Source organism: Quercus lobata, chromosome 12, assembly GCF_001633185.2.
Source record: "Quercus lobata isolate SW786 chromosome 12, ValleyOak3.0 Primary Assembly, whole genome shotgun sequence".
In the NCBI taxonomy this organism is placed as follows: Eukaryota; Viridiplantae; Streptophyta; class Magnoliopsida; order Fagales; family Fagaceae; genus Quercus; species Quercus lobata.
The window spans coordinates 34593589-34613683 of record NC_044915.1 but is presented as its reverse complement, the minus strand read 5'-3'; the positions used below and the strand labels follow the sequence as shown (position 1 = coordinate 34613683).

The window sequence follows — 20095 nt, the reverse complement described above, 5'->3', positions numbered from 1 at the left end:
TCACATGCTTCTGATTTTTCTCTAAGGAATTCAACCCAAGTGTATCTTGAGTAATCATCCACAATAACCATAATGTATCTCTTCCCCCCTAGGCTTTCAATTTTGGTAGGCCCCATTAGATCAACATGAAGTAACTTCAAACACCAAGAAGTGGCAATCACATTCACCTTGTGATGACTTGCCTTTGTTTGCTTCCCCATTTGGCATGCACCACAAACGGTCTTCTTCACCTTTCCAAACTTAGGAAGTCCCTCAATTGTTTCAAGTTTGGACACTTTTGCTACTTGTTTGAAGTTGGCATGCCCAAATCTGTGATGCCACAGCTCCAACATATCCACACGAGCACTTCTACACGATATGGGTACCGTGGGAACTATTCCATAACAGTTATCTGTAGTCCGATTTCCCTCCAAAACCTGAATCCCATCTTCATTGATGATCAAGCATCCCTTCTTAGAGAATTGTACCAGGAAATCATCATCACAAATTTGAGTGATGCTCAGCAGATTTTCCTTCAGCCCTTTTATGTATAACACATCTTTCAACAGCGGTAAACCAGGTATCTCAATGGTTCCTTTGCCTAGGACTTGAGCATGACTTCCATCACCAAAGGTCACATAGTCACCAACCTTTTCTTTGAGTGTCTTAAACAGTGACTTATCCCTTGTCATATGGCGAGAACACCCATTGTCAAGATACCACAAACATGCATTAAACACCTTCAATGAGGTATGCACAAATAAGCTCACATGTGACAAACATTCTTGACCTTCAAACCCAAATTCATTATCAGTTTTCATGCTTCTTTCAGATTGACTTTTCATTTTCAGACTCTCAATCATCTCACACAACATTCTATTCTTTCTTTTATATTTCTTAATGAAAGATTTAGATTCAGATATGCTACTGTGTAAGACATGATTCTGATTTTCAAAATATTCCAGCATGTGAACAAATACTCTAGCATGTTTCTTAGTTTTTAACAACTCTACAAGATCATTAGTAAAACACCCTTCAGATATATGCATAGAGTCATTTTCACAAATACTTAAGCTACAATTCAGCATGGTATTTTCCATAACAGCTACCACAACACAGGGGTCTAGGATCACACTTAGGTAATAAAACCACAACAAGTGTACCCGCTCTGATACCAAATGAAAGTTCAAATATGTGTATAAACACCCTTGAACGTTTAGACCCCCAAATTATAACTTAACCAATTCAAGGATTATGTCAAACAACTAGTGTGCGGAAAATGAACATAAGCTACAATATAGAATTGGATAAACTATCTAAGCCAAATTAATCATCACAACCCAACAGTAGATAATAAAAAGGCAAAGATAGAAGGGAAGGAAGATGCAAACACAAAGACAACACGCGATGTGTTATCGAAGAGGAAACCGAAGCCCTCGGTGTAAAACCTCTCCGCCGCCCTCCAAGCGATAAACAATCCACTAGAAAATATAGTTGGGATACATGGACAGCAATAGACCCTCCAAGCCTAATCTACCCAGTGCACCTAAGCCCTCCAAACTTCTTGCTCCAACGAGGTTGCGCCGAACCTTTTTCTTTTCTAGCTTCCCGGATTCCGCTACTAGACCGTAGCATCAACCAATAAAGATTGGTTCCTTCCTAACTGCTTCCCAGAAATCCAAACAGCTCTCTCACAGTAATGAAAATGGTGAGAACAAGGTTTGGTAAGATGCCTTTCAAGGATTTGACAATGGAGAGGAAGAGAGTTGAGGAATTTGAAGAGACTCTAATGTATAGATTGTGGGTGAAACAATCTTGTTTTTCTTTAGGATTTCTCTCTCAAAATTCTTTCTGGAAGTTCTCTTACATTTGTGGGTAAAAAGAGTATTTATACTGGAGTGGGAGAGGAATGGGAAACGTCAAGATTTACAAAACAGGGGTGGCTCGCGGCTTGACCTCGCGGCTTGACTAAGTCGCCAGATCCAGTCGCGAGATAACCGTATGGCCAGTTGTCCTGTTTTGTCATGTAGTGCTCCAGCTGGCATGACTGTTCACCTTCTGGCATGCTTGGCACGTGTGCTGCGTTTGGCGGCTTGCAGCCGCGAGTCACCCGCGAGGCCAAGCCGCAAGTTTCTGTTTTCTTGCACACTCTTGAGCAAACTTCACTCTATCTCACTCACTACCCTTACAACAAACCCACCTAAATACAGGGTTACTAAATGCTAAATTACAAGCAAATTTGACACGGAATAAAACCAATTAGATGGTTGAATAAATTCAACCTTACAATTATCTCACCATTTTTGTGCGTAGGCTTTCTTTATAAGAAAATGTGATGTAATAGAATTGATGAATTATGCACATTAGAGTGGCAATTCGTGTTCGCATGTCAAGTTCGTATCGTGTCAACTCATAGGTATTCAACTATATAGGTCAACATTAACCTGATATATTTATTAAACAAGTCAAGATTCCTCAACCCTAACACAATTCATTTATTAAACAGGTCAGTCGTGTCGACCCGTTTGTTAGATTTTATCAAAATGAAAAATATATATATATATATATTTATGAAAAAACAAGCACATAAATATTTTTAATATAAAATTCAGAAATAACGAGTAACTGCATCACAAATAATCATCCAAACTAAAAGAATATCTCAATATCACAAATAATCAATCACAATATGTCAAAGAAAATAAACCATACCAACTAATAAGTTTATGGACTTAAGGTTTGAAGGATATATTGGTAAAATGTCATTTAATTAAACAAGTTAAACGGGTCAAATGAGTTCCATATGTTGAACACTAACCAAATCCGTTTATTAACCAGGTTAGTTGCGTCAACCCGATAATGACACAAACCCATTAAGTCTCAATCCATAACCTATTCATTTTATATCATGTTGTGTCAGGTTCGCGGGTCGTGCTCAATTTTGCCACCCCTAATGCACATAGTTTTGCACACATAGCATTCTCTAACATCTCACTTGATTTTCACAAACAACCATTTCAAATAACTTCATATAGAAGGAACACTGACTTTAATTTTCCAGGTAGACTTGGGTGTGGATTACAGCAAGTTGGCTAGTTTAATAATATTATACTTGATTAGGGTGTAATAAATAAATAAATAATTTGAAATTACAGCAAGGAGAGAATAAAAGAATAATAGCGAATTTTCAGCCAAAAAAAAAAAAAAATTTGTTGGGGAGGCTGTTACTGTTGTCGTGGTTGGAGGTCCTATTGAGGCCAAGATACAGAGGTGATCTATTATCTATATCGCCTCAATAAGTTTTAAATAAATTTAAAGATGAAAAGTGAAAACTATGATTTCTTTTTTTTTTCTTTTTAAATGATGAAAAACTCATAACTTTATTAAGTAAAAGATAAATTCATTACATTATGAGTAATAGCTAACTCAACTTAGTCATGTATTTGAAGCCAGTATATTGTTTATGGTAATAGTAAACTAATAAGAATAACGAAAATGAAAGAGGGATTAATCCAAATAATAATAATAATAATAATAGATTTATGTTTGAGAGCTCTTTTTTATATTTATTTATTTTTAGAAATATAATGACTTTGATGACGATACAGTAAAGAAGGATATAAATAATAACTATTTAACCGCAATAATAGTCATGTAAATGAGATGCTATTCATCTTAAGTGTGCGTTTGGGTTAAAATGAAAAATGAAAATTATTTCAGTATTTAACTTATTTTAGATACTATTCATGGATCCCACTGCACTTTTTGACACTATTCATAAGTTTTACTATACTATTTCAACTAACTTTTACATTTATCTACAGTACTTTCAGCAATAATTTTTCAGTTTTAATAAAATAAATGACATCCAAAGATTCCAAACACATCCTAACTCAAAAGTTTGACATTAAGATTAGGATGGACCCAAGGGAGGCTGGGCCTTCTGGCCTATTGAAAAAAAAAAATTATTGGTTATATTTTTCTTATTTCTAGAGTTGGGCCTCCTTCTTCAAAAACCTTAGGCCTCCACCTTTCCAATTAGTCTAACTCAACTAATACCTACCCAACCCAAAAATTTAACAAAGACAAAAATTTTAATCAACCCAATATTAGAGTACTAGAGCAAGTGTTCTAAATGCTAAATATTTAGCATTTATAACACCAAATACTAAAAACACTACAATACCAAATGTTTTAAATGCTATATTAAAGTAGCAAAAGTAAGTTTTTTTTTTTTTTTTTTTTTTTTTTTTTTTTTTTTTTGGCAACAGCTAATGCTCTTAAGGAACATTATTATTTTGTGTTTTTTGTGGTAAATGATTACATATTTTTTGGTAGATGATTGCATCTTACGCTCCGTTTGTTTTAACGTAAAATATTTTCCCATTTTACTGTGTTTGTTTTGTCGTAAAATATTTAATCAAAAGTAAAATATTTTCAATCAACTAAATCAACTAGGCAAATTTATGTAAAATATTTTACGCTTAAAATTTTGGTAAAACACTTTACATTTGCTTTGAAGCTCTCACCCCGATACTCCCTTATACCTCAATCCCTCTCACACTCTCTCCCTTCTTACTCTCAAGTTCTACCCCTTCACAAACCAAAGTCATCAAGCCACTCTCAGTTTCGTCGGTGCCAATCATCTCCCGCAGCTCTCATCACCGGCTCCACCTTTGCCATTGTCGCCTGACTCACCTCCACTCATCGAGTTTGGTTCAACCACTCAAATGCACCGATTCTTTTATCGATCTGACCATGCACTAGCTCTAACTCCATTGATTCTTTTACCTCCATCACATCGGCTCTACCTCCACCTTCATCAACTCACCCACCAGTTCTCAGATCTAGGTTTTTTTACCACAACATGGGTTTGTTGATTTGAGATTTTTGGCTAGTTTTATGGGTTGTGGTGGGTGGCTGGGTTTTTGAGTTGTAGTGGGTGGCTACATTTTTGGATGGCTGGGATGTTTGTGGGTTTGTTGATGGTGAGAACTGGGTTTGTGGGTTATGGCAAGTGGTTGGCTGGCTTTGGCCTCTCTTTTTTTCTTTTTCTTTTTTTTCTTTTTGTGTGGATTTGAGTGGTAGTGGAGTGTCAGGGTGGTGGTAGGTGGGTTTGTGCATAATTTTTTTTTTTTTTTTTTCATTTTCAGGAGTGCAAACCAAACACAGTAAAATAAAAATATTTTCAGTAAAATATTTTGCATGTAAAATATTTTACCTATACAAATATTTTACATAAAATAAACGGAGCGTTAATGTATTAAAAAATAATTATTTTTTGTCTTTATCTTGATTGATAGTTTGTTAAAATTATATGGATGTCTATTTGGGTTTTTTTTTTTTTTTTTTTTTTTTCATATACTTTTGCACCCTAGCTTGAAATCTAGGGTGCCCTTTGCTTAAGAAAAAAAATTCAAAATTTGACTGTTACGAGGAACATTATAAAAATAAAAAAATTTATAAGCAAATAAATAATCACACCCCCCATGATTCCAATCAATCTATAGACTAAATACTAAATAATAATAAAAATACCAAATATTAGTATTAGTATTAGAAATTGAAATAAGCCAAACACCAAAAATTATTTAGAGAATTTGAAGAAAGTAAATCTTCAAGCACAAAACACATAGCGCCCTAAAATGAGAATAAAATTTTACCTTATTCTAAACCACGAATAAATTTTTTTTTTTTTTTACCATATCCTAAACCACTAATGAAAATAATTTTTTTATTTTTACCGTATCCTAAATCTCTAATAAAGCAATAAGCATACTAACAAGAACACCGAAGGAAACAGTTGTAGAATAGGTTCCAGAGTGTGACAATGGAGATGAGGCTGGAACTCCACCTCCAGTACTGCTTGAGAATGTTGGGGATGGAGTCTTGGAACTTGGTGTCACTGGAGTACTCTTTGCTGATGATTTTGGAGCTGGTGATGATGGTTTTGAAGGAGTCATTGGAGGTTCAACTGGAACATCATATTCATCAGTAATTTTGCAAAAACTAATGAATTTGATAATGACAATTTAATATCAAATATGAAAATAATAATATTATAATTTAGGAAATTGAAAACACTGCTTAAAAAATATTATAATTTTTATTTATTTTAATTTCATTCTTCAAAAGAGAGTTAATTACACACAATCAAAACATTATAGGCACAATGCATTCCCAAAGAGAGAGGGATTGACGAGCTAATTTTTGTAAACCAAATACAATTTTCGTTATTATTATTTTTATTTTTCTCTAAAAGTTAATTAATAAAATATTACTAACTTTCACTGTTCATTAATTCCTTTATTTGGAAAATCAATTGCAGCTCATATCTTTTTATTAAAAAAAAAAAATGCCTTGAATGATAGTAAGGAAACTGCATTTTTCTAACAATATCAAAAAAAAAAAATCTCAAAATTTTAATTTTTATTAAAAAAAAAAAAAAAAAAAAAAAGACTTGAGCATCACTATTAAGTTCTTAATGTCCTAAACACATACCAGGAGTTGACTCAGGAGGCAAGGAAACTGCATGCAAAAAAAATAAAACCCCACAACTCATTTACACATTAAATAAGTAGAAATTTGCAAATGTTAGTATGCAAAACAAGATAAAGATCAAATCATTTACCATCACGACAAACTTCAGGCATCATCATGACCCTTGTAACATTCAAATTAATATCATAGGAAGGAGCGATCTTTGTGGCTTCTATAATACACGAAGCATCGATATTCATTGTTAATTCAAACGCAGTGCAACAATCAGGGCCTGGCTTTGTCATCTCACTTTCATCACTCAGATAAGACATGCAATCTACCAAATCCCATATTAAATCTGAGCAACCCCCATAGGGTGACTCTGAGGGTGAAAGGTCCGAACTTGCTATTAGAAATGAAGTAAACAAAAAGCAAGTGAAGATAAAAACTCTCTTCATCTTTTGTGATTGGAAGTGGAGGAAGATGTGAGAGTTTTGTCAGATCAGCTTGCTTTCATTTTTTCAGTTTTAAATAAAGATATGTTTTAAATTTAAGATAGGGTTTACCTAAAGTGAAGGAATATTTTGATTTTTAGTTGTAATCTTTTCTAGATATCGTCTCCTACCAATCTTCAAAATACTTCACGTATCGTCTGATTGGAAATCAAATGATATCTTTTTAAACCTAAAACAGATAATAAATAGTTGTCAACCCATTCTGTTAACTGATATTATCTCCACTCCTCTCTCTCTCAAATAAAAAATAAAAATCTCATTTTTCACTCAAAATAAAAATTGTACTAACTTGATTTTTCAAAATACAATTTAAAACGCATGATAGTGTATGATACATTTAGTTACAAAAATGTTACATTGAAAATTAAAATGTTGCATGTCTTTCTCGATAAGAGAAGAGAATAGTTAGAAAATAATTCAAACTGTTGAAGCACTAGTGTGAAGTGCCACTAAAGTGGCGTAAAATCCATCCTTGATATTAATCAAAGTTTCATGCTTTCCTTTCTCCACTATTACTCCATTTTTAACAACTGCTATTAGATCAGCATTCTTGATTGTGGATAATCGATGAGCCACAACTATTGTAGTCCGGTTAACCATGACTCGGTCTAATGCATCTTGAACAATTTTCTCAGACTCGGCATCCAGTGCACTAGTAGCTTCATCTAATAGTAATATTTTTGGACTTTTAACTATGGCACGTGCAATGGCTACACGTTGCTTTTGCCCACCAGATAATTGGACTCCTCGTTCACCTACCATGGTATCATAACCCTGCATTTTGCAATTTTGCAAACTTGTGAGACAAGGATTAAAGCACATGTGCAAATTAATGCTATCCACCATAAGTGTCTTAATAGAGGGACTTGGTTTGTGAATGAAAATGAGATGGGTTTTGAAAAATGATTTGTATTGTATTGCTCAAACCTGTTGTAAGCTACTGATGAATTTGTGGGCATTGGCCAACTCTGATGCAGATATAATTTCTGCCTCAGTTGCATCTCCATCCTTTCCATATGCAATGTTGGCACGGATAGTGTCATTGAACAAAATTGGTTCTTGGCTCACAAGCCCCATTTGCTGCCTCAACCATTTGAGTTGGAACTTTTGAATTTCAATTCCATCCAGTGTTATATGGCCTGAATCAGGATCATAAAATCTTTGTAAAAGTGAGACCACTGTTGATTTTCCACTACCACTTTCTCCGACAAGGGCAACCGTCTGAAAGATGTTTAGAACAATAACTTGATCAGTACGTTTTAAATGAAATGCCCCTTGCGAAAAGGAAATGGAAGTTTAGATACAATCCTATAATTAAACTTTACCTTCCCAGAATGAATTTTTAAGTTGAGGTCTCGGAAAATCTGAATATCTGGTCTAGAAGGGTAATTAAAGCTTACATGACGAAGCTCAATTTCGCCCTTCACATCATCCAATTTCATGCCAGACTCCTCACTTGGGTCTATCTTTGACTTCCGATCTAATATTGCAAATATGGAAGCAGCGGCGTTCTTGGCTTTGCTAGAATCAGGAGCAAAAGAGCTTGTTTGAGAAATTCCTATTGCTGCCATGGTTAAGGCAAAAAAAACCTGTAGAGCATACATACAAAATTTCAAAGTTAATTTTGTATGAGTAAATTTCACCATCCTCTAGAAGTTGCCAAATTTCTTCTAAAAAACTTTGAAAAACATGGGAAGAATATTTACCCGGAAAACGTCCGAGAATGTTGTTTTGCCAGCCTCAACAAGTCGAGCTCCAGCATAGAAACTAGTTGCGTAGACAGAAAACAATAAGAAGAAAGATAACCCAAATCCTATTCCACTAATCAGGCCTTGCCGTATCCCTGTCTTCATTGGACCTTCACATTTTCTTTTGTATAATTCCATCACATTCTCTTCAGCACAAAAAGAAGCAACCGTTCTTATACTTCCAACTGCATCGTTAGCAACCTGGCTTGCTTCCTCATACATCATCTGAAAAAATTCAAATATGCATCTTGATAAATTCTTTTTAACACAAATACTAAAATTTACTTGTAAAGAATTCTACAACATCATCATTCTTGGATATAATTTCTACTTTTTTCAAGTCTGTCCTTGAAGAATGTTTAGCATCGTGCAATCATACATAGTAACATAGAAAAGGCATTAATTTTAAAGCATACCTTTGCATCTGCACTAAATCCTTTCATGAACTTCGCTTGAATAAATCCATTAACTCCAATTAGAGGAATCAATACCAGGATAATAAAAGCCAACTGCCAGCAAGCAACAAAGGCAATGACCAACCCAGCAACTGCTGAAGCCATACTTTCTACCATCTGACCAAGTGCATCCCCTACTAAAGCACGCACTGATGCTGCATCTGCTGAGAGCCTTGCACCAATTGCACCACTTGAATTATCAGGATCATCAAACCAACTAACCTCCATGTTAACCACCTTCTCAAAGCACATTACTCTAATACGTCTGATTAATTTACACCCAGCCACAGCAAAAAAGTATGATCGTGCTGGAATTATCAGAAATGATGCCAGACCAAGGAGCATAAATATTATTGCCCAAAATTTTGAATCCTTTTTTAGTCCATTAGGTTCAAAAAATATCTTGATAACGCCGGAAAATAGTAATCCAAAAATTGGAAATATCAAGCCATTGAGGATTGCAGCTACAGCTCCAATTATAAGCACTGGAATCTCAGGCTTGTTAAGGTAGGCAACGCGGCTGAGTGGAACATTTGGAAGTTCTTCTGTAGGTACTGAAGGGGATTCTGTTTCTGCCCGTCCAATGTCTGGTACATTAACTCCTGTAGGTAAACCAAATGATACAGAGAATGAATGGCGGCTACTGTTTCCCACTCCAGATGATCCTCGACTTATAGATCGTTGGATTGACTTTCTTTGAGTTGAGTGTCTGAATGATTCCACAGTAATTTCCGGATTGTTTCGATCATCTAAAGCTTGTTCTGATTCTTTGTTTACTTCTTGCAAGCGTATAAGCTGAGAGTATGCTCCCTCAGGATCCTTGAGTAGTTCTGAGTGCGAGCCTGATCAAGTGACATTAACATTACTCAGTATAAGTCAACCATCTTCTTTCACATCAGTATGTGAAATCTGGGATCCAATAATTACTTGTAGCGAAGACTAGTTTAAGATTCCAAAATTGATTAGGAAAAAATAATGCATGATAGTATAAGAAAGCAAGTCCTTTTCATTCTGTTTCTCAAAAAAAAAAAAAAGTCCTTCTCATTTTATTTTTTTTCAGTTATGCAACTTCTATAATCATTTGTGAATTTCGAAAAAATGATGTTTGATGACAATATCCAGGACATACACCAATTCCCATAATACAGATTGATGAAGGCTTCTACATATATCCTCATTCCAATTAAAGAAAATTTACACTTGGGAGATAGTAATATGTTTTGGTTGAGATAACAATTAACAAATTATTACCAAGTACTTACTATAAACACAGGGTTCGATGCACACTTTGATACTGGTTCCACATGAGAATAAATTTTAAAAAAGAAATCAATGGCTATAGTTATTAGGTACCTTTTTCAACCATCTTTCCTCTATGAATGACGGCAATCATATCAGCATTCCTTACTGTGCTCAAACGATGGGCAACAATGACTGTTGTCCTGTTGACCATAATCCTGTCCAATGCCTCTTGCACTATCCTTTCAGACTCTGCATCAAGTGCACTTGTAGCTTCATCGAGAAGTAGTATTCGTGGGTCTTTCAGAATTGCTCTTGCAATGGCAATCCTCTGTTTCTGTCCACCAGACATCTGTGTTCCGTGCTCACCAACCATGGTATCTAGCCCCTGGAAATGAAATTCAAAATATTGAAGTAAATCGACAAATTTTCTGAAAATGAATATGAACATAAGGTCCCACAGTCTAATCAAGTTGACTGAAAAACAAACCTGTGGCAATTTGTCAATGAATTTAGCAGCATTGGCTAGTTCAGCTGCTGCTCTTATCTCTTCAATAGTTGCACCATCCTTTCCATATGCAATATTATCCTTAATGCTGGATGCAAATAACACAGGTTCCTGGCTGACAAGACCAATTTTCCCTCTAATCCATTTGAGCTGAAATTCTTTGAGGTTAATTCCATCTATAAGAACTTCGCCAGCATGAGGGTCATAGAATCTCTCTATCAGACTAATGACTGTTGACTTCCCACTTCCACTTTGTCCAACCAAAGCTGTAGTTGTGCCACTAGGGATAGAAAGAGAGAATCCATTGAATATTAATTCATCCGGTCTGCTTGGGTAACTGAAATAAACATCCCTTAGCTCTATATCTCCATGAATGTCATCTAACGTCCTTCCCTTTGTGTCATAAGCATCTATCACTGGCTTCCTCCCTATAGTTTCAAACATCTTAAATGCTGCAGCTTGACCCGCAGCGAATGCACTCATGCAGGGAGATGCCTGTCCTAGAGACCTGAAATATTCATATGGAATCAGAAAATGAGAGACTGATGAATAATTTAGAAATTAAGATGTACAAATACCAATCTGAATGTTTAAATTTTTTGCATGCTTTTTATGAAACAAAAGCCGGGGGAAATTTCCTTTTATTTGGTGCAATGAGAATATAACCATATTAGCATATGAAAGCTATTAGTAGTAAAACAAGAAAGAAATGCAGCTCACATGGAACCGGTTAACACAGCAGTTATCACAGTCAGCACTTGACCCCCATTATATCCTTTCTCCAGTATCATCTTAGCCCCAAACCATACAGCCAAAGCGTAAGTGCAGAAGACTACAAACAGAGCCGTGCCAAGACCAAGACCAGAAGCCAAGCCTTCTTGAACGCCTGAATTGTAAGCTTTTAAAACTAATTTCTTGTAACTAATTATAGCTTGCTTCTCACCGGTGAATGATGCAACCTAGACAACAATCAAGTTCAATGTCATGATTTTTATAAAACTTAAAAGCAGAACCAAACACATTATTTCAAGATAAAACTCCAAAATATCCCAGGCACATATTTTGTTATGACAACATGACATACTGTTCTGATTGAGCCAATCGTCTGTTCAACCACATTTGCTGCTTTTGCATAAGCACTTTGTCCCCGGGACGCCATCTTGGATATGATGATGGACATAACTGCACCAGATGCCACAAGAAGAGGAATAGAGGATAACATGACAAGGGTTAGAAGCCACCCTTTGATAAATGCGATCACAAAGCCTCCGATGAATGTAGAAATCAGTTGCAAAAATTTCCCAACCTGCACAAACACAATTTTTAAACCCCTGGATCTTGTGCACAAAGATATGCAAAATTCAGGATCATTGCTTTTGATGTAAATGTAACAGCACTTTAGTACCTTCTCACCCATTGCATCCTGTATTAGGACGGTGTCACCAGACATTCTGCTAACAACCTCGCCAGTGTTTGTTTCCTTATCAAAGAATGCAACATCTTGCCTCAGAATAGTCTTCAGATACAAACCCCTTATTCGTGCGGCCTGTCGCTCCCCCGTCACCATCCAACAAGCCACCTCTGACAAACAACAAAACATATTTCTCAACTCAACAACTGATACTGATGAACAAAAGAACAATAAGCAACAAAATTTTGAAGTGATTGGAGTATCCAATTTACTTACGAAGGAAAGCTGCCACAGCCGCACCCAGTGCCAAGTAGACAAATTTTAGACACACCTAAAATTTGGAGGAAACCAATTTATAAGATCTTCATGTAACAATTTTAAGATGTCAGAAGAGAAAGAACAGGGTTGCTAATACATCCCTTAACATAGGTTAATACTCAATTCAAGCTCCAGTAGATTATTATATAAGCAGCTGAAATATATCAAATTCTTATCTCTGAAAAGTATTTAAATCATAAGTCTTCAAATTTAAATCACATCTTTCAATCAAAAGGTTGGACCTTATCAATTACAACTTATGCAGAATATCTGTACCTTGGAAACTGTATCAACTATGTTGGGGCTATTCTGGTTTTGTCCAAAAGAATTGGTCAATTCCCCGAATAGCAGAGTCATAAGGGGCATACATATCCCATTCCCAACGGCACCAATTGTGCCAAGGATCATCAGCAAAATATCAGTGGAATCTGCAAATGAGAACAGTTTCCGAAATGGAACAGTGTTAGTTTTCTCATCCCCTTTGCTCTTCTTTGAGTCTTCTTGATCACCATTCATGCTGGAGGTTTTCTCTTCTTCTGCATTGCTTTTTGATGTGGTGGCTGCATCTGTATTTGTTTGGCTACCCAAGCCATTCTCCACTGCCATTTTATCCAAGATCCTAATGCAATTTTTAGTTACTTTAATCAGGATAAACAGAATCTATTTGGCCCCTGAAGCACACAATTAATGGTTGAAATCAGTAACTTATAAGCCAAGCTGGAAATTTCAAACTAGTGGGACTTATAGAAATACTAACTTAGCATCACTAACCGATAAAATGAAATATATGAGAAGTTAAAAAGATAATATTACAACAGGGAATTGACCTAGCATCTTTGTCTTGAATTCAACTAAAGTGGCCATTTAAGAAACGAAAGGGAAAGTTTAGCACAAAAAACAAACGGAAGGGAAATATTGTACTTTTTTTTTATGTTGAACTTCTCAGATGCAAAATCATTGTTCATGTTCTATAGATTTAGATGTTAATATCTTAAACTAATATTAGAGTACTCTACAAATAGTGAAGCTAAGCTGATTTAGACTATTGATATTATCATTTCCAGGATAAGTCAGGTTGAGCAGACACTGACTGTTTGTAGTTCTGTTTGTCTTGTGAATAAAATTTCTTGTTTATCAAAAAAGGATAAGTCAGGTTGAAGCAGACACTGACAGAAACTAAATCAGCAGGAAGCTAAAGATGTCAATCAAGCCCTCGTTTTTACTCCACCAGAAGAAACAAAAGAAGAGAAAAATTGTTTCTAATCATTCAGCATACAGTTAGAGAATGTAGCCAAATTAATCACAGCCAATGCAAATTCGGTATCTTTACAATCTTGATCACACCAAAATAGTATCAAATTTTCTTCTACAAAGGCACCCCATGAAGTGCAAACAAATAACAAAGATGAGAGAGAGAGAGAAAGAGAGAGAGAGGTGGTTTATTATAGTCTGCAGCTTGGAATAACAGTTTCTGCAACTTGTCAGTAGCATATATTCTTTGGTTCTGAAGAAAATGTTATTCATCCAAAAAAATTCCAACTTCAAAAAGGTGCCCATGAAGCATGATGAGTCCAAAAAAGGGAACAAACAACGTAGAATGAAGAAACTTTGTTATGCTTTGGCAGGATCAGATCTCTGCAACCCCATGGCTCCCAATCAAAAACATCTAAAACCTCTGATAATTCTGAACTTTCCAATCAAGACAACCATAAGCATTTCATTCAATTATCATAGTTATATCATGATAGAGCATTTAATGAACAAAAGTACAAAAACCCATGCGACAAAGGTATTGAGAAAGATAAATTGCCGAGGAAGATAAAAAAAAGAAAGGGTACCTTAAAAATGACCAGTGTCTGAGATCCACAAGTGCTACCTTATTAGTGCACTTTTAAGGGACGTCTGTTTTTTATTTAGCTGTTCAAGTACATATATATCTATATGCACTTTGTCTTTGCTTGAAGTACAAGCACAACTATTTAAAAGCCTGCCCCTATTCATAGATTTCACATGAGGCTAGAGGTGTTGGTCAAAAGCGCCAAATATCCTACTTGTCAACCAAATTTGATTTTTTTTTTTTTTTTTTTTTTTGTAGTTATTCTTTCTTGACTATTCTTTATTTCTTCGTTTTCTTCAAATATTAATTAGTATAGTACATATCTTCTAGAAGAAAACTGAAAAGGCAACTAACCCTACTGGCATGTGTTTTTTTTATTCTTTTTTATAACGAAAAACGAAAGACAACTTTGAAACGCCTCTTAATTTGAGATTTGACCAACAGTCACTCTTCTAGAAATGACTAAACAATATTAGACACACTGTCCTTAGTTTCTTACTCAATAAGAAAAACAGTATTTCATCGAAAAAATAATAATAATAATGAGACAATAATAATAATGAGACGTAAATGTATTTTTGTCTCTGCATTTTGAGTCATTTCTCAATTTAGTCTTTAAATTAATTTTGCTCTTAGGTCAGTCTCTAACTTTTTAAAATTGTTTTTAAAATGATCCCTACCGTCAATCCAGCTACGGAAAAAGCTGAGGTGGCAAACAGCATGTCCTACTTGCTGACATAGTACTGACGTAGATATTAAAATATTATTAAAAAACTTATTTAGCATTTTTGAAATGCCACGTCAGATTTAAATTAAAACAAAAATCTAGGTCAGAAATTTTAAAATAAATAAACATTAATTTAATTAAATTAAGAAAAAAAAGCTTTTTCAGTTTAAAAAATTGAGTTCCTATCAATTCAAATCGAAAAGAAAGGGCCTTTTCTCTGGAGACGAGGAGGTTTTGGTGTCGTGCTGAGTCTGAGTGGTCATGACCGCTAAGTTCTCCATCTTGTAGCCCCTGTACTTCGATCTCACTGGTGGAGGAGGAAGACTAGCTGGCGAGGGAGGAGGGAGGATGAAGCAGAAGTTAGTCTTGGCTTTGGGACCATGGAGGATGAGGGCGGCCTCATCGTAGGCTAGAGCGGCTTCCTCCGCCGTGTCGAAGGTGCCCATCCACTTACGGGTCTTCTTCTAGGGGTCTCGGATCTCCGCCGCAAAACGGCCCCACAGCCTCTTTCGGACGCCTCTGGGTTTAGGGTTTGAACGAGTTGTTGGTTTGAATGGCTTTTGAGTCTTGGGTTGGTTTCAAAGTTTCGATGGTGTTGTTTTGGTGGTCGGTGGTGTTGTTTCGTTGGTTGGTGATGTTGTTTTGGTGATTGCATCAAGTTTGAGTGGGTTGTGGGTCATGGGTTTGAATGAGTTGTGAATCATGGGTTGGTTTAAGAATTGATTTATGATTTGGCTGGCTAGTTTGGTGGTTCGGTGGTGATTGGTTGAGATATGGGTTTGGGGTTTGGTTGAGATCTGGGTTTGGGGTTTGGTTCTTTGTTCTGGAGATTAATTATGGGGAAGAACACAAAGATCAAGAACATGTTTAGAAAAAATAATGAAAGGAATTTTAAAAAAAAAAGACAAGAAAGACATTCAATTAATTTATTCTATTTTGATGTATTTAGTTATAAAGAAAGCACAAGAAATATATAGAAAATGATAAGAAAATAAATATTAATTTGCTAAGAATATGAATCATACTATGAGGAAGAACACAAAAAACATGTTCTTCTGAAGAAAAAAAAAATTAGATTTAATTTTTTTTTTTTTTTTTTTTTTGGGATAGGAACTCAATTTTTTAAACTGAAAAAGCTTTTTTAAAAATTTAATTAAATTAATGTTGTAGGGACACGATTCCTTTGCGGCCCACTAACATTTTTGGGCTCACACAATAAAGGTCCCTCACAATATGATTTGTAGAGAGTGGGCTTGAAAAGCTGGCCGCTGGTCACTGGGCGGTGTTCCGGGCTCGAGTTTAGAGGAATTCATGCAGAAAAAGGAGTTGAGCTTGAACATTTAAGCCCTAAGACGTCGCAGCCAAGGGGATGGGACTCCTCGGAGTTGATCCGAGGACCATTAGGGTCTCACTCCGGTTACCCATTGATGGACTTTTTCCGTGAAGTCCGGTGTTGTTGAGACGTTCTCCCCCCTGTCACCTTTCTTTTTCCGGGAGATCGAATGGCCCCCTCTAGACTTCACTTACTTCCTTATTTTATACTAGCTTGCATTCGTTGTCCTTCGTCCACGTGTAGGGTCAATCTTTACAAACACTGACATTTGTCCCATCAGTCCAATCCCGGAATTGTTGGGGATGGTTTGATAAAGCTGCAGAGTACGGCTCTGTCAGGCGCTGGGTCTTATCTTGAAGGGTAGTAAGGATAACTTCCCCAAGGTATTTTGGATCTTACAAATTCGCCCCTACGCCAGTTTTACCCCTTTGTTCCGGTGGGATTATGGATATGCCGAGGACTAAACTGTCCTCGGCTGCCTCCCAAAAATTATTTCGTGCTCGGCATTGTAGAGTTTGGGCCACAGCTCTCCTCGGATTGGGCCTTCAGAATCTCTAAGGGCAAATGGGCCTGGTCCACGAATTGTCGGGCCCCACAATAGCCCCTCAAAACCCTTCTGTCCGACTTTCGGGTTGGAAAGGAGGGTTTTGGCAAACCCGGGCCCTCAATATGGCTCATTCAGTTTGACCCCGCATTTATGTGAGCGGTTTCCCAGGAAGTCAGCCAGTTTTCAAGGGATTCCGTTTAATCCGCTCGTGATCCACTCTTGCCGCTTGAATGTCCCAGACGCGCCCTTAAATGAATTCCCTTCACGAGGCACATTTATGTCCGGAGGCTCATCTGATAAGGTGGGGAAACGGAACGGACGCCTCTTTTCTCTTCAGATTCTTTTGGAAACTCTAAAGGCATTTTATTCCACCCGTTTGCCCTTCCTATAAGAAGGCAAGCAAGAGGCAGTGACTTTCGTACAGACTCCTCTCCTTCCTTCTGAAATCTGAAATCCGCATCCTCCTTTAGCGTCTTCTTAGCCCGTTTGTTACCATATCCGCATACGCCCTCCATAACAAATGATGAAGGAATCACACTCCTCCTCAAAACACCATATTCTGACAAAACTTGAAATGGCTCGGTTAGGGCAAGGGTGGCGCAGACTTAAGATCTGTCTCGCCTCTCTTTTAGCCAAAATCCTAAGCAGGGGTTCGTCATGTCGAATTCTCGGCGTGACTGAGTCGAGAACAACCAAGACTAGCACCACCCGGCTTCTCACGAGCGTACCTAATATGGCACCAACGTGTTAGGAGTCAGGGCTGAGGCAGGGGCTAAGTGCTTCTGCTTCTCCCTCTTTTGCTCCTTGGTGCCCTCCCCCTCCCTCTTCTTATTGTCTTCCCAGCACCAGTTCCGCCCTGGTGCTGTCCCTTTCCCTCTTTTGCTCCTCTCTTTGTCTCTTCGTCTCTCCCCCTCCTCTTCTCCTCCTTCTTTTACTCATGTCCTCCATCTTCTTCATTGATTTCTTCCTTACCATTTCCTTCTTCATCCATTTTCTTTTTGAAGTGAGTTCCTCTCTTAGTACGAGCAGCAATGAGGCAGAGATTGGAGAAAACTTTGAAGACGAGTCTAAAAAGGCGCTTGACCGTTTGCTTATCTGTATTGTGGATGTTAAGGCCGCTTCGGCAACCCCTCTTTTGTATAGGCTCGTTGAAGCCCCTTTTTGTACATTGTAATAATTTCTTATATTAATAAAAATTGTTTCTATTTCATTTTGCGTGTTTTGTCTTTGTTTTTATAAATTTGCAAATGCTGTTCGGCTCAATAATATCGCATCTAAATCAATGACGACTAAGACCAAAATACTTAATAACAAAAAGGTGTTGCCATAATTTCAATAGAAGTGTTCGGCATAATAAGGCAGACCAGTAAAAAGTAATACTTACCCCCTGCTAGCTGAGGAGAGAAACGAAGGCTTGATGCCGTGTGAGGAGTAGCCGTTTAAAAACATACCACCCACTAAATGAACAGACCTCTTAGGTCGTTGTATACTGGGGCGTTCCACCCCCTTCCTTGCTCCTTCGTTGGGCCTAACCTTTTAGGGTGTTTAAGCCGTGGATGAAATGACCTGACCTTTTTATCCAGTAGCCCATATTGCGAAGTCCAAATCCCTTTTTTTTTTTTTTTTTATCCGATCAGTCGGTTTCCCCGTAGGCTTGGGTCCGAGGAAAGTACCTCGCCTTGGTTCTGCCCAGAACTAGTAATAATTAAAATTTTTGTACTTGGTTTCCCCATAGGCTTGAGTCCGAGGACCATACAAGGCCTTGGTTCTGTCCAGAACTTGGAATAATTAAAATTTTTGTACTTGGTTTCCCCATAGGCTTGAGTCCGAGGACCATACAAGACCTTGGTTCTGTCCAGAACTTGTAATAATTAAAATTTTTGTACTTGGTTTCCCCATAGGCTTGAGTCCGAGGACCATACAAGACCTTGGTTCTGTCCAGAACTAGTAATAATTAAAGTTTTTGTACTTGGTTTCCCCATAGGCTTGAGTCCGAGGACTATACAAGGCCTTGGTTCTGTCCAGAACTTGTAATAATTGAAATTTTTGTACTTGGTTTCCCCATAGGCTTGAGTCCGAGGACCATACAAGGCCTTGGTTCTGTCCAAAACTTTATGCCCTTTTTTACGCACCTGGTCTTTCCTCAGGTATCTCACAAGTTTCCGAGCAGGAGGTTGCCCTTGGCAACAGTTATTCCCTGGCATGGGCTGTAGTTCGTGGGCCTCCATGTAGAACGGGCCTGAGACGCGAATTAACTAAGCCCACAGACTTAGAGGCATTTCCTTGGTCTTTGGTCACGCGGTACTTTCTGGCGTCCCAGTGTTCGAGGTGTGCTTTCACGAGGCCCCTTTAATACTGCAGATGGCGTGGGAAATCGAGCCGGAGGCATTTTGTCCGTAGCGTTCCTTGGGACGTTGCGTGCATTTAAATGCCACTACTTTAACTTTTTGAATAAATAGGAGTGAAAGCTGTCTTACTTGAACGCAAGTCCTTCAGTTTACTTCCTGAGTTTATCATGTTTGAGGCGAGAGTAGGGGAAAAAGAGCTTTCTCCACCATGGAGGCGCCGTGTCCTCCTGAGACTCAGGGTAGTGAGTTACGGTCAAAGGAAGCGTAAATTCAAGGGAGTACTCCGCTTCGTCAACGGGGAAAGGGTATTTCTCCTTCTTTCAGTCAAAATCAGAAGCAGGTTCTGTTCACGCCAGAATTTTGGTGTGTCAGAAGAAAGATTCTCCGCCGTCAGCGCATCTGCCTCTTTGTAGGCAGATTTTTGGTGAAGGCTCCTCAACTTCCGGCTCCCTGCACCTTTCCTTCGGCGGCGCAAGACTCGAGTCGGGTTCTTTTGCTGCCTGAGTTATGGGCGTGCAAAGGCTTTGAGGAGGAATAAAGCCTCGAAGCAGTAGCCAACCTCTCATCTGAGATATCTTCTCGGCTTTTGGTGTGTCAGAAGAAAGATTCTCCGCCGTCAGCGCATCTGCCTCTTTGTAGGCAGATTTTTG

At 37.5% G+C, this 20095-nt stretch overlaps 2 protein-coding genes across 6 annotated transcripts; both read right to left on the bottom strand.

The window, feature by feature from the left end:
• Window positions 1-5542: 5542 nt before the first annotated feature.
• LOC115970028 (non-specific lipid-transfer protein-like protein At2g13820) lies at window positions 5543-7035 on the bottom strand. 2 transcript variants are annotated; one of them, XM_031089685.1, is made up of 3 exons: window positions 6611-7032; window positions 6481-6507; window positions 5543-5953 (listed from the first exon to the last, which is right to left on the bottom strand). In XM_031089685.1, exons 1-3 carry the CDS (start codon window positions 6915-6917, stop codon window positions 5730-5732), a joined length of 558 nt encoding a protein of 185 aa, XP_030945545.1. In that variant the 5' UTR covers window positions 6918-7032; the 3' UTR covers window positions 5543-5729. The 2 variants fall into 2 exon arrangements, with proteins under 2 accessions (XP_030945545.1, XP_030945546.1); XM_031089686.1 differs by lacking the exon at window positions 6481-6507 and having other exon boundaries at window positions 6611-7035.
• Window positions 7036-7253: 218 nt separating this feature from the next.
• LOC115971321 (ABC transporter B family member 11-like) lies at window positions 7254-14612 on the bottom strand. Of its 4 annotated transcripts, none has more exons than XM_031091179.1 (13): window positions 14492-14611; window positions 12930-14337; window positions 12612-12666; window positions 12330-12505; window positions 12009-12230; window positions 11645-11883; window positions 10907-11432; window positions 10531-10804; window positions 9139-10019; window positions 8681-8947; window positions 8300-8563; window positions 7902-8195; window positions 7254-7748 (listed from the first exon to the last, which is right to left on the bottom strand). In XM_031091179.1, the coding sequence occupies exons 2-13, from the start codon at window positions 13257-13259 to the stop codon at window positions 7392-7394; spliced, it is 3885 nt and encodes a 1294-aa protein (XP_030947039.1). In that variant the 5' UTR covers window positions 13260-14337; window positions 14492-14611; the 3' UTR covers window positions 7254-7391. The 4 variants fall into 4 exon arrangements, with proteins under 4 accessions (XP_030947039.1, XP_030947037.1, XP_030947040.1 ...); XM_031091177.1 differs by having other exon boundaries at window positions 12930-13324; XM_031091180.1 differs by having other exon boundaries at window positions 12930-13272.
• Between the last annotated feature and the right edge of the window lie 5483 nt (window positions 14613-20095).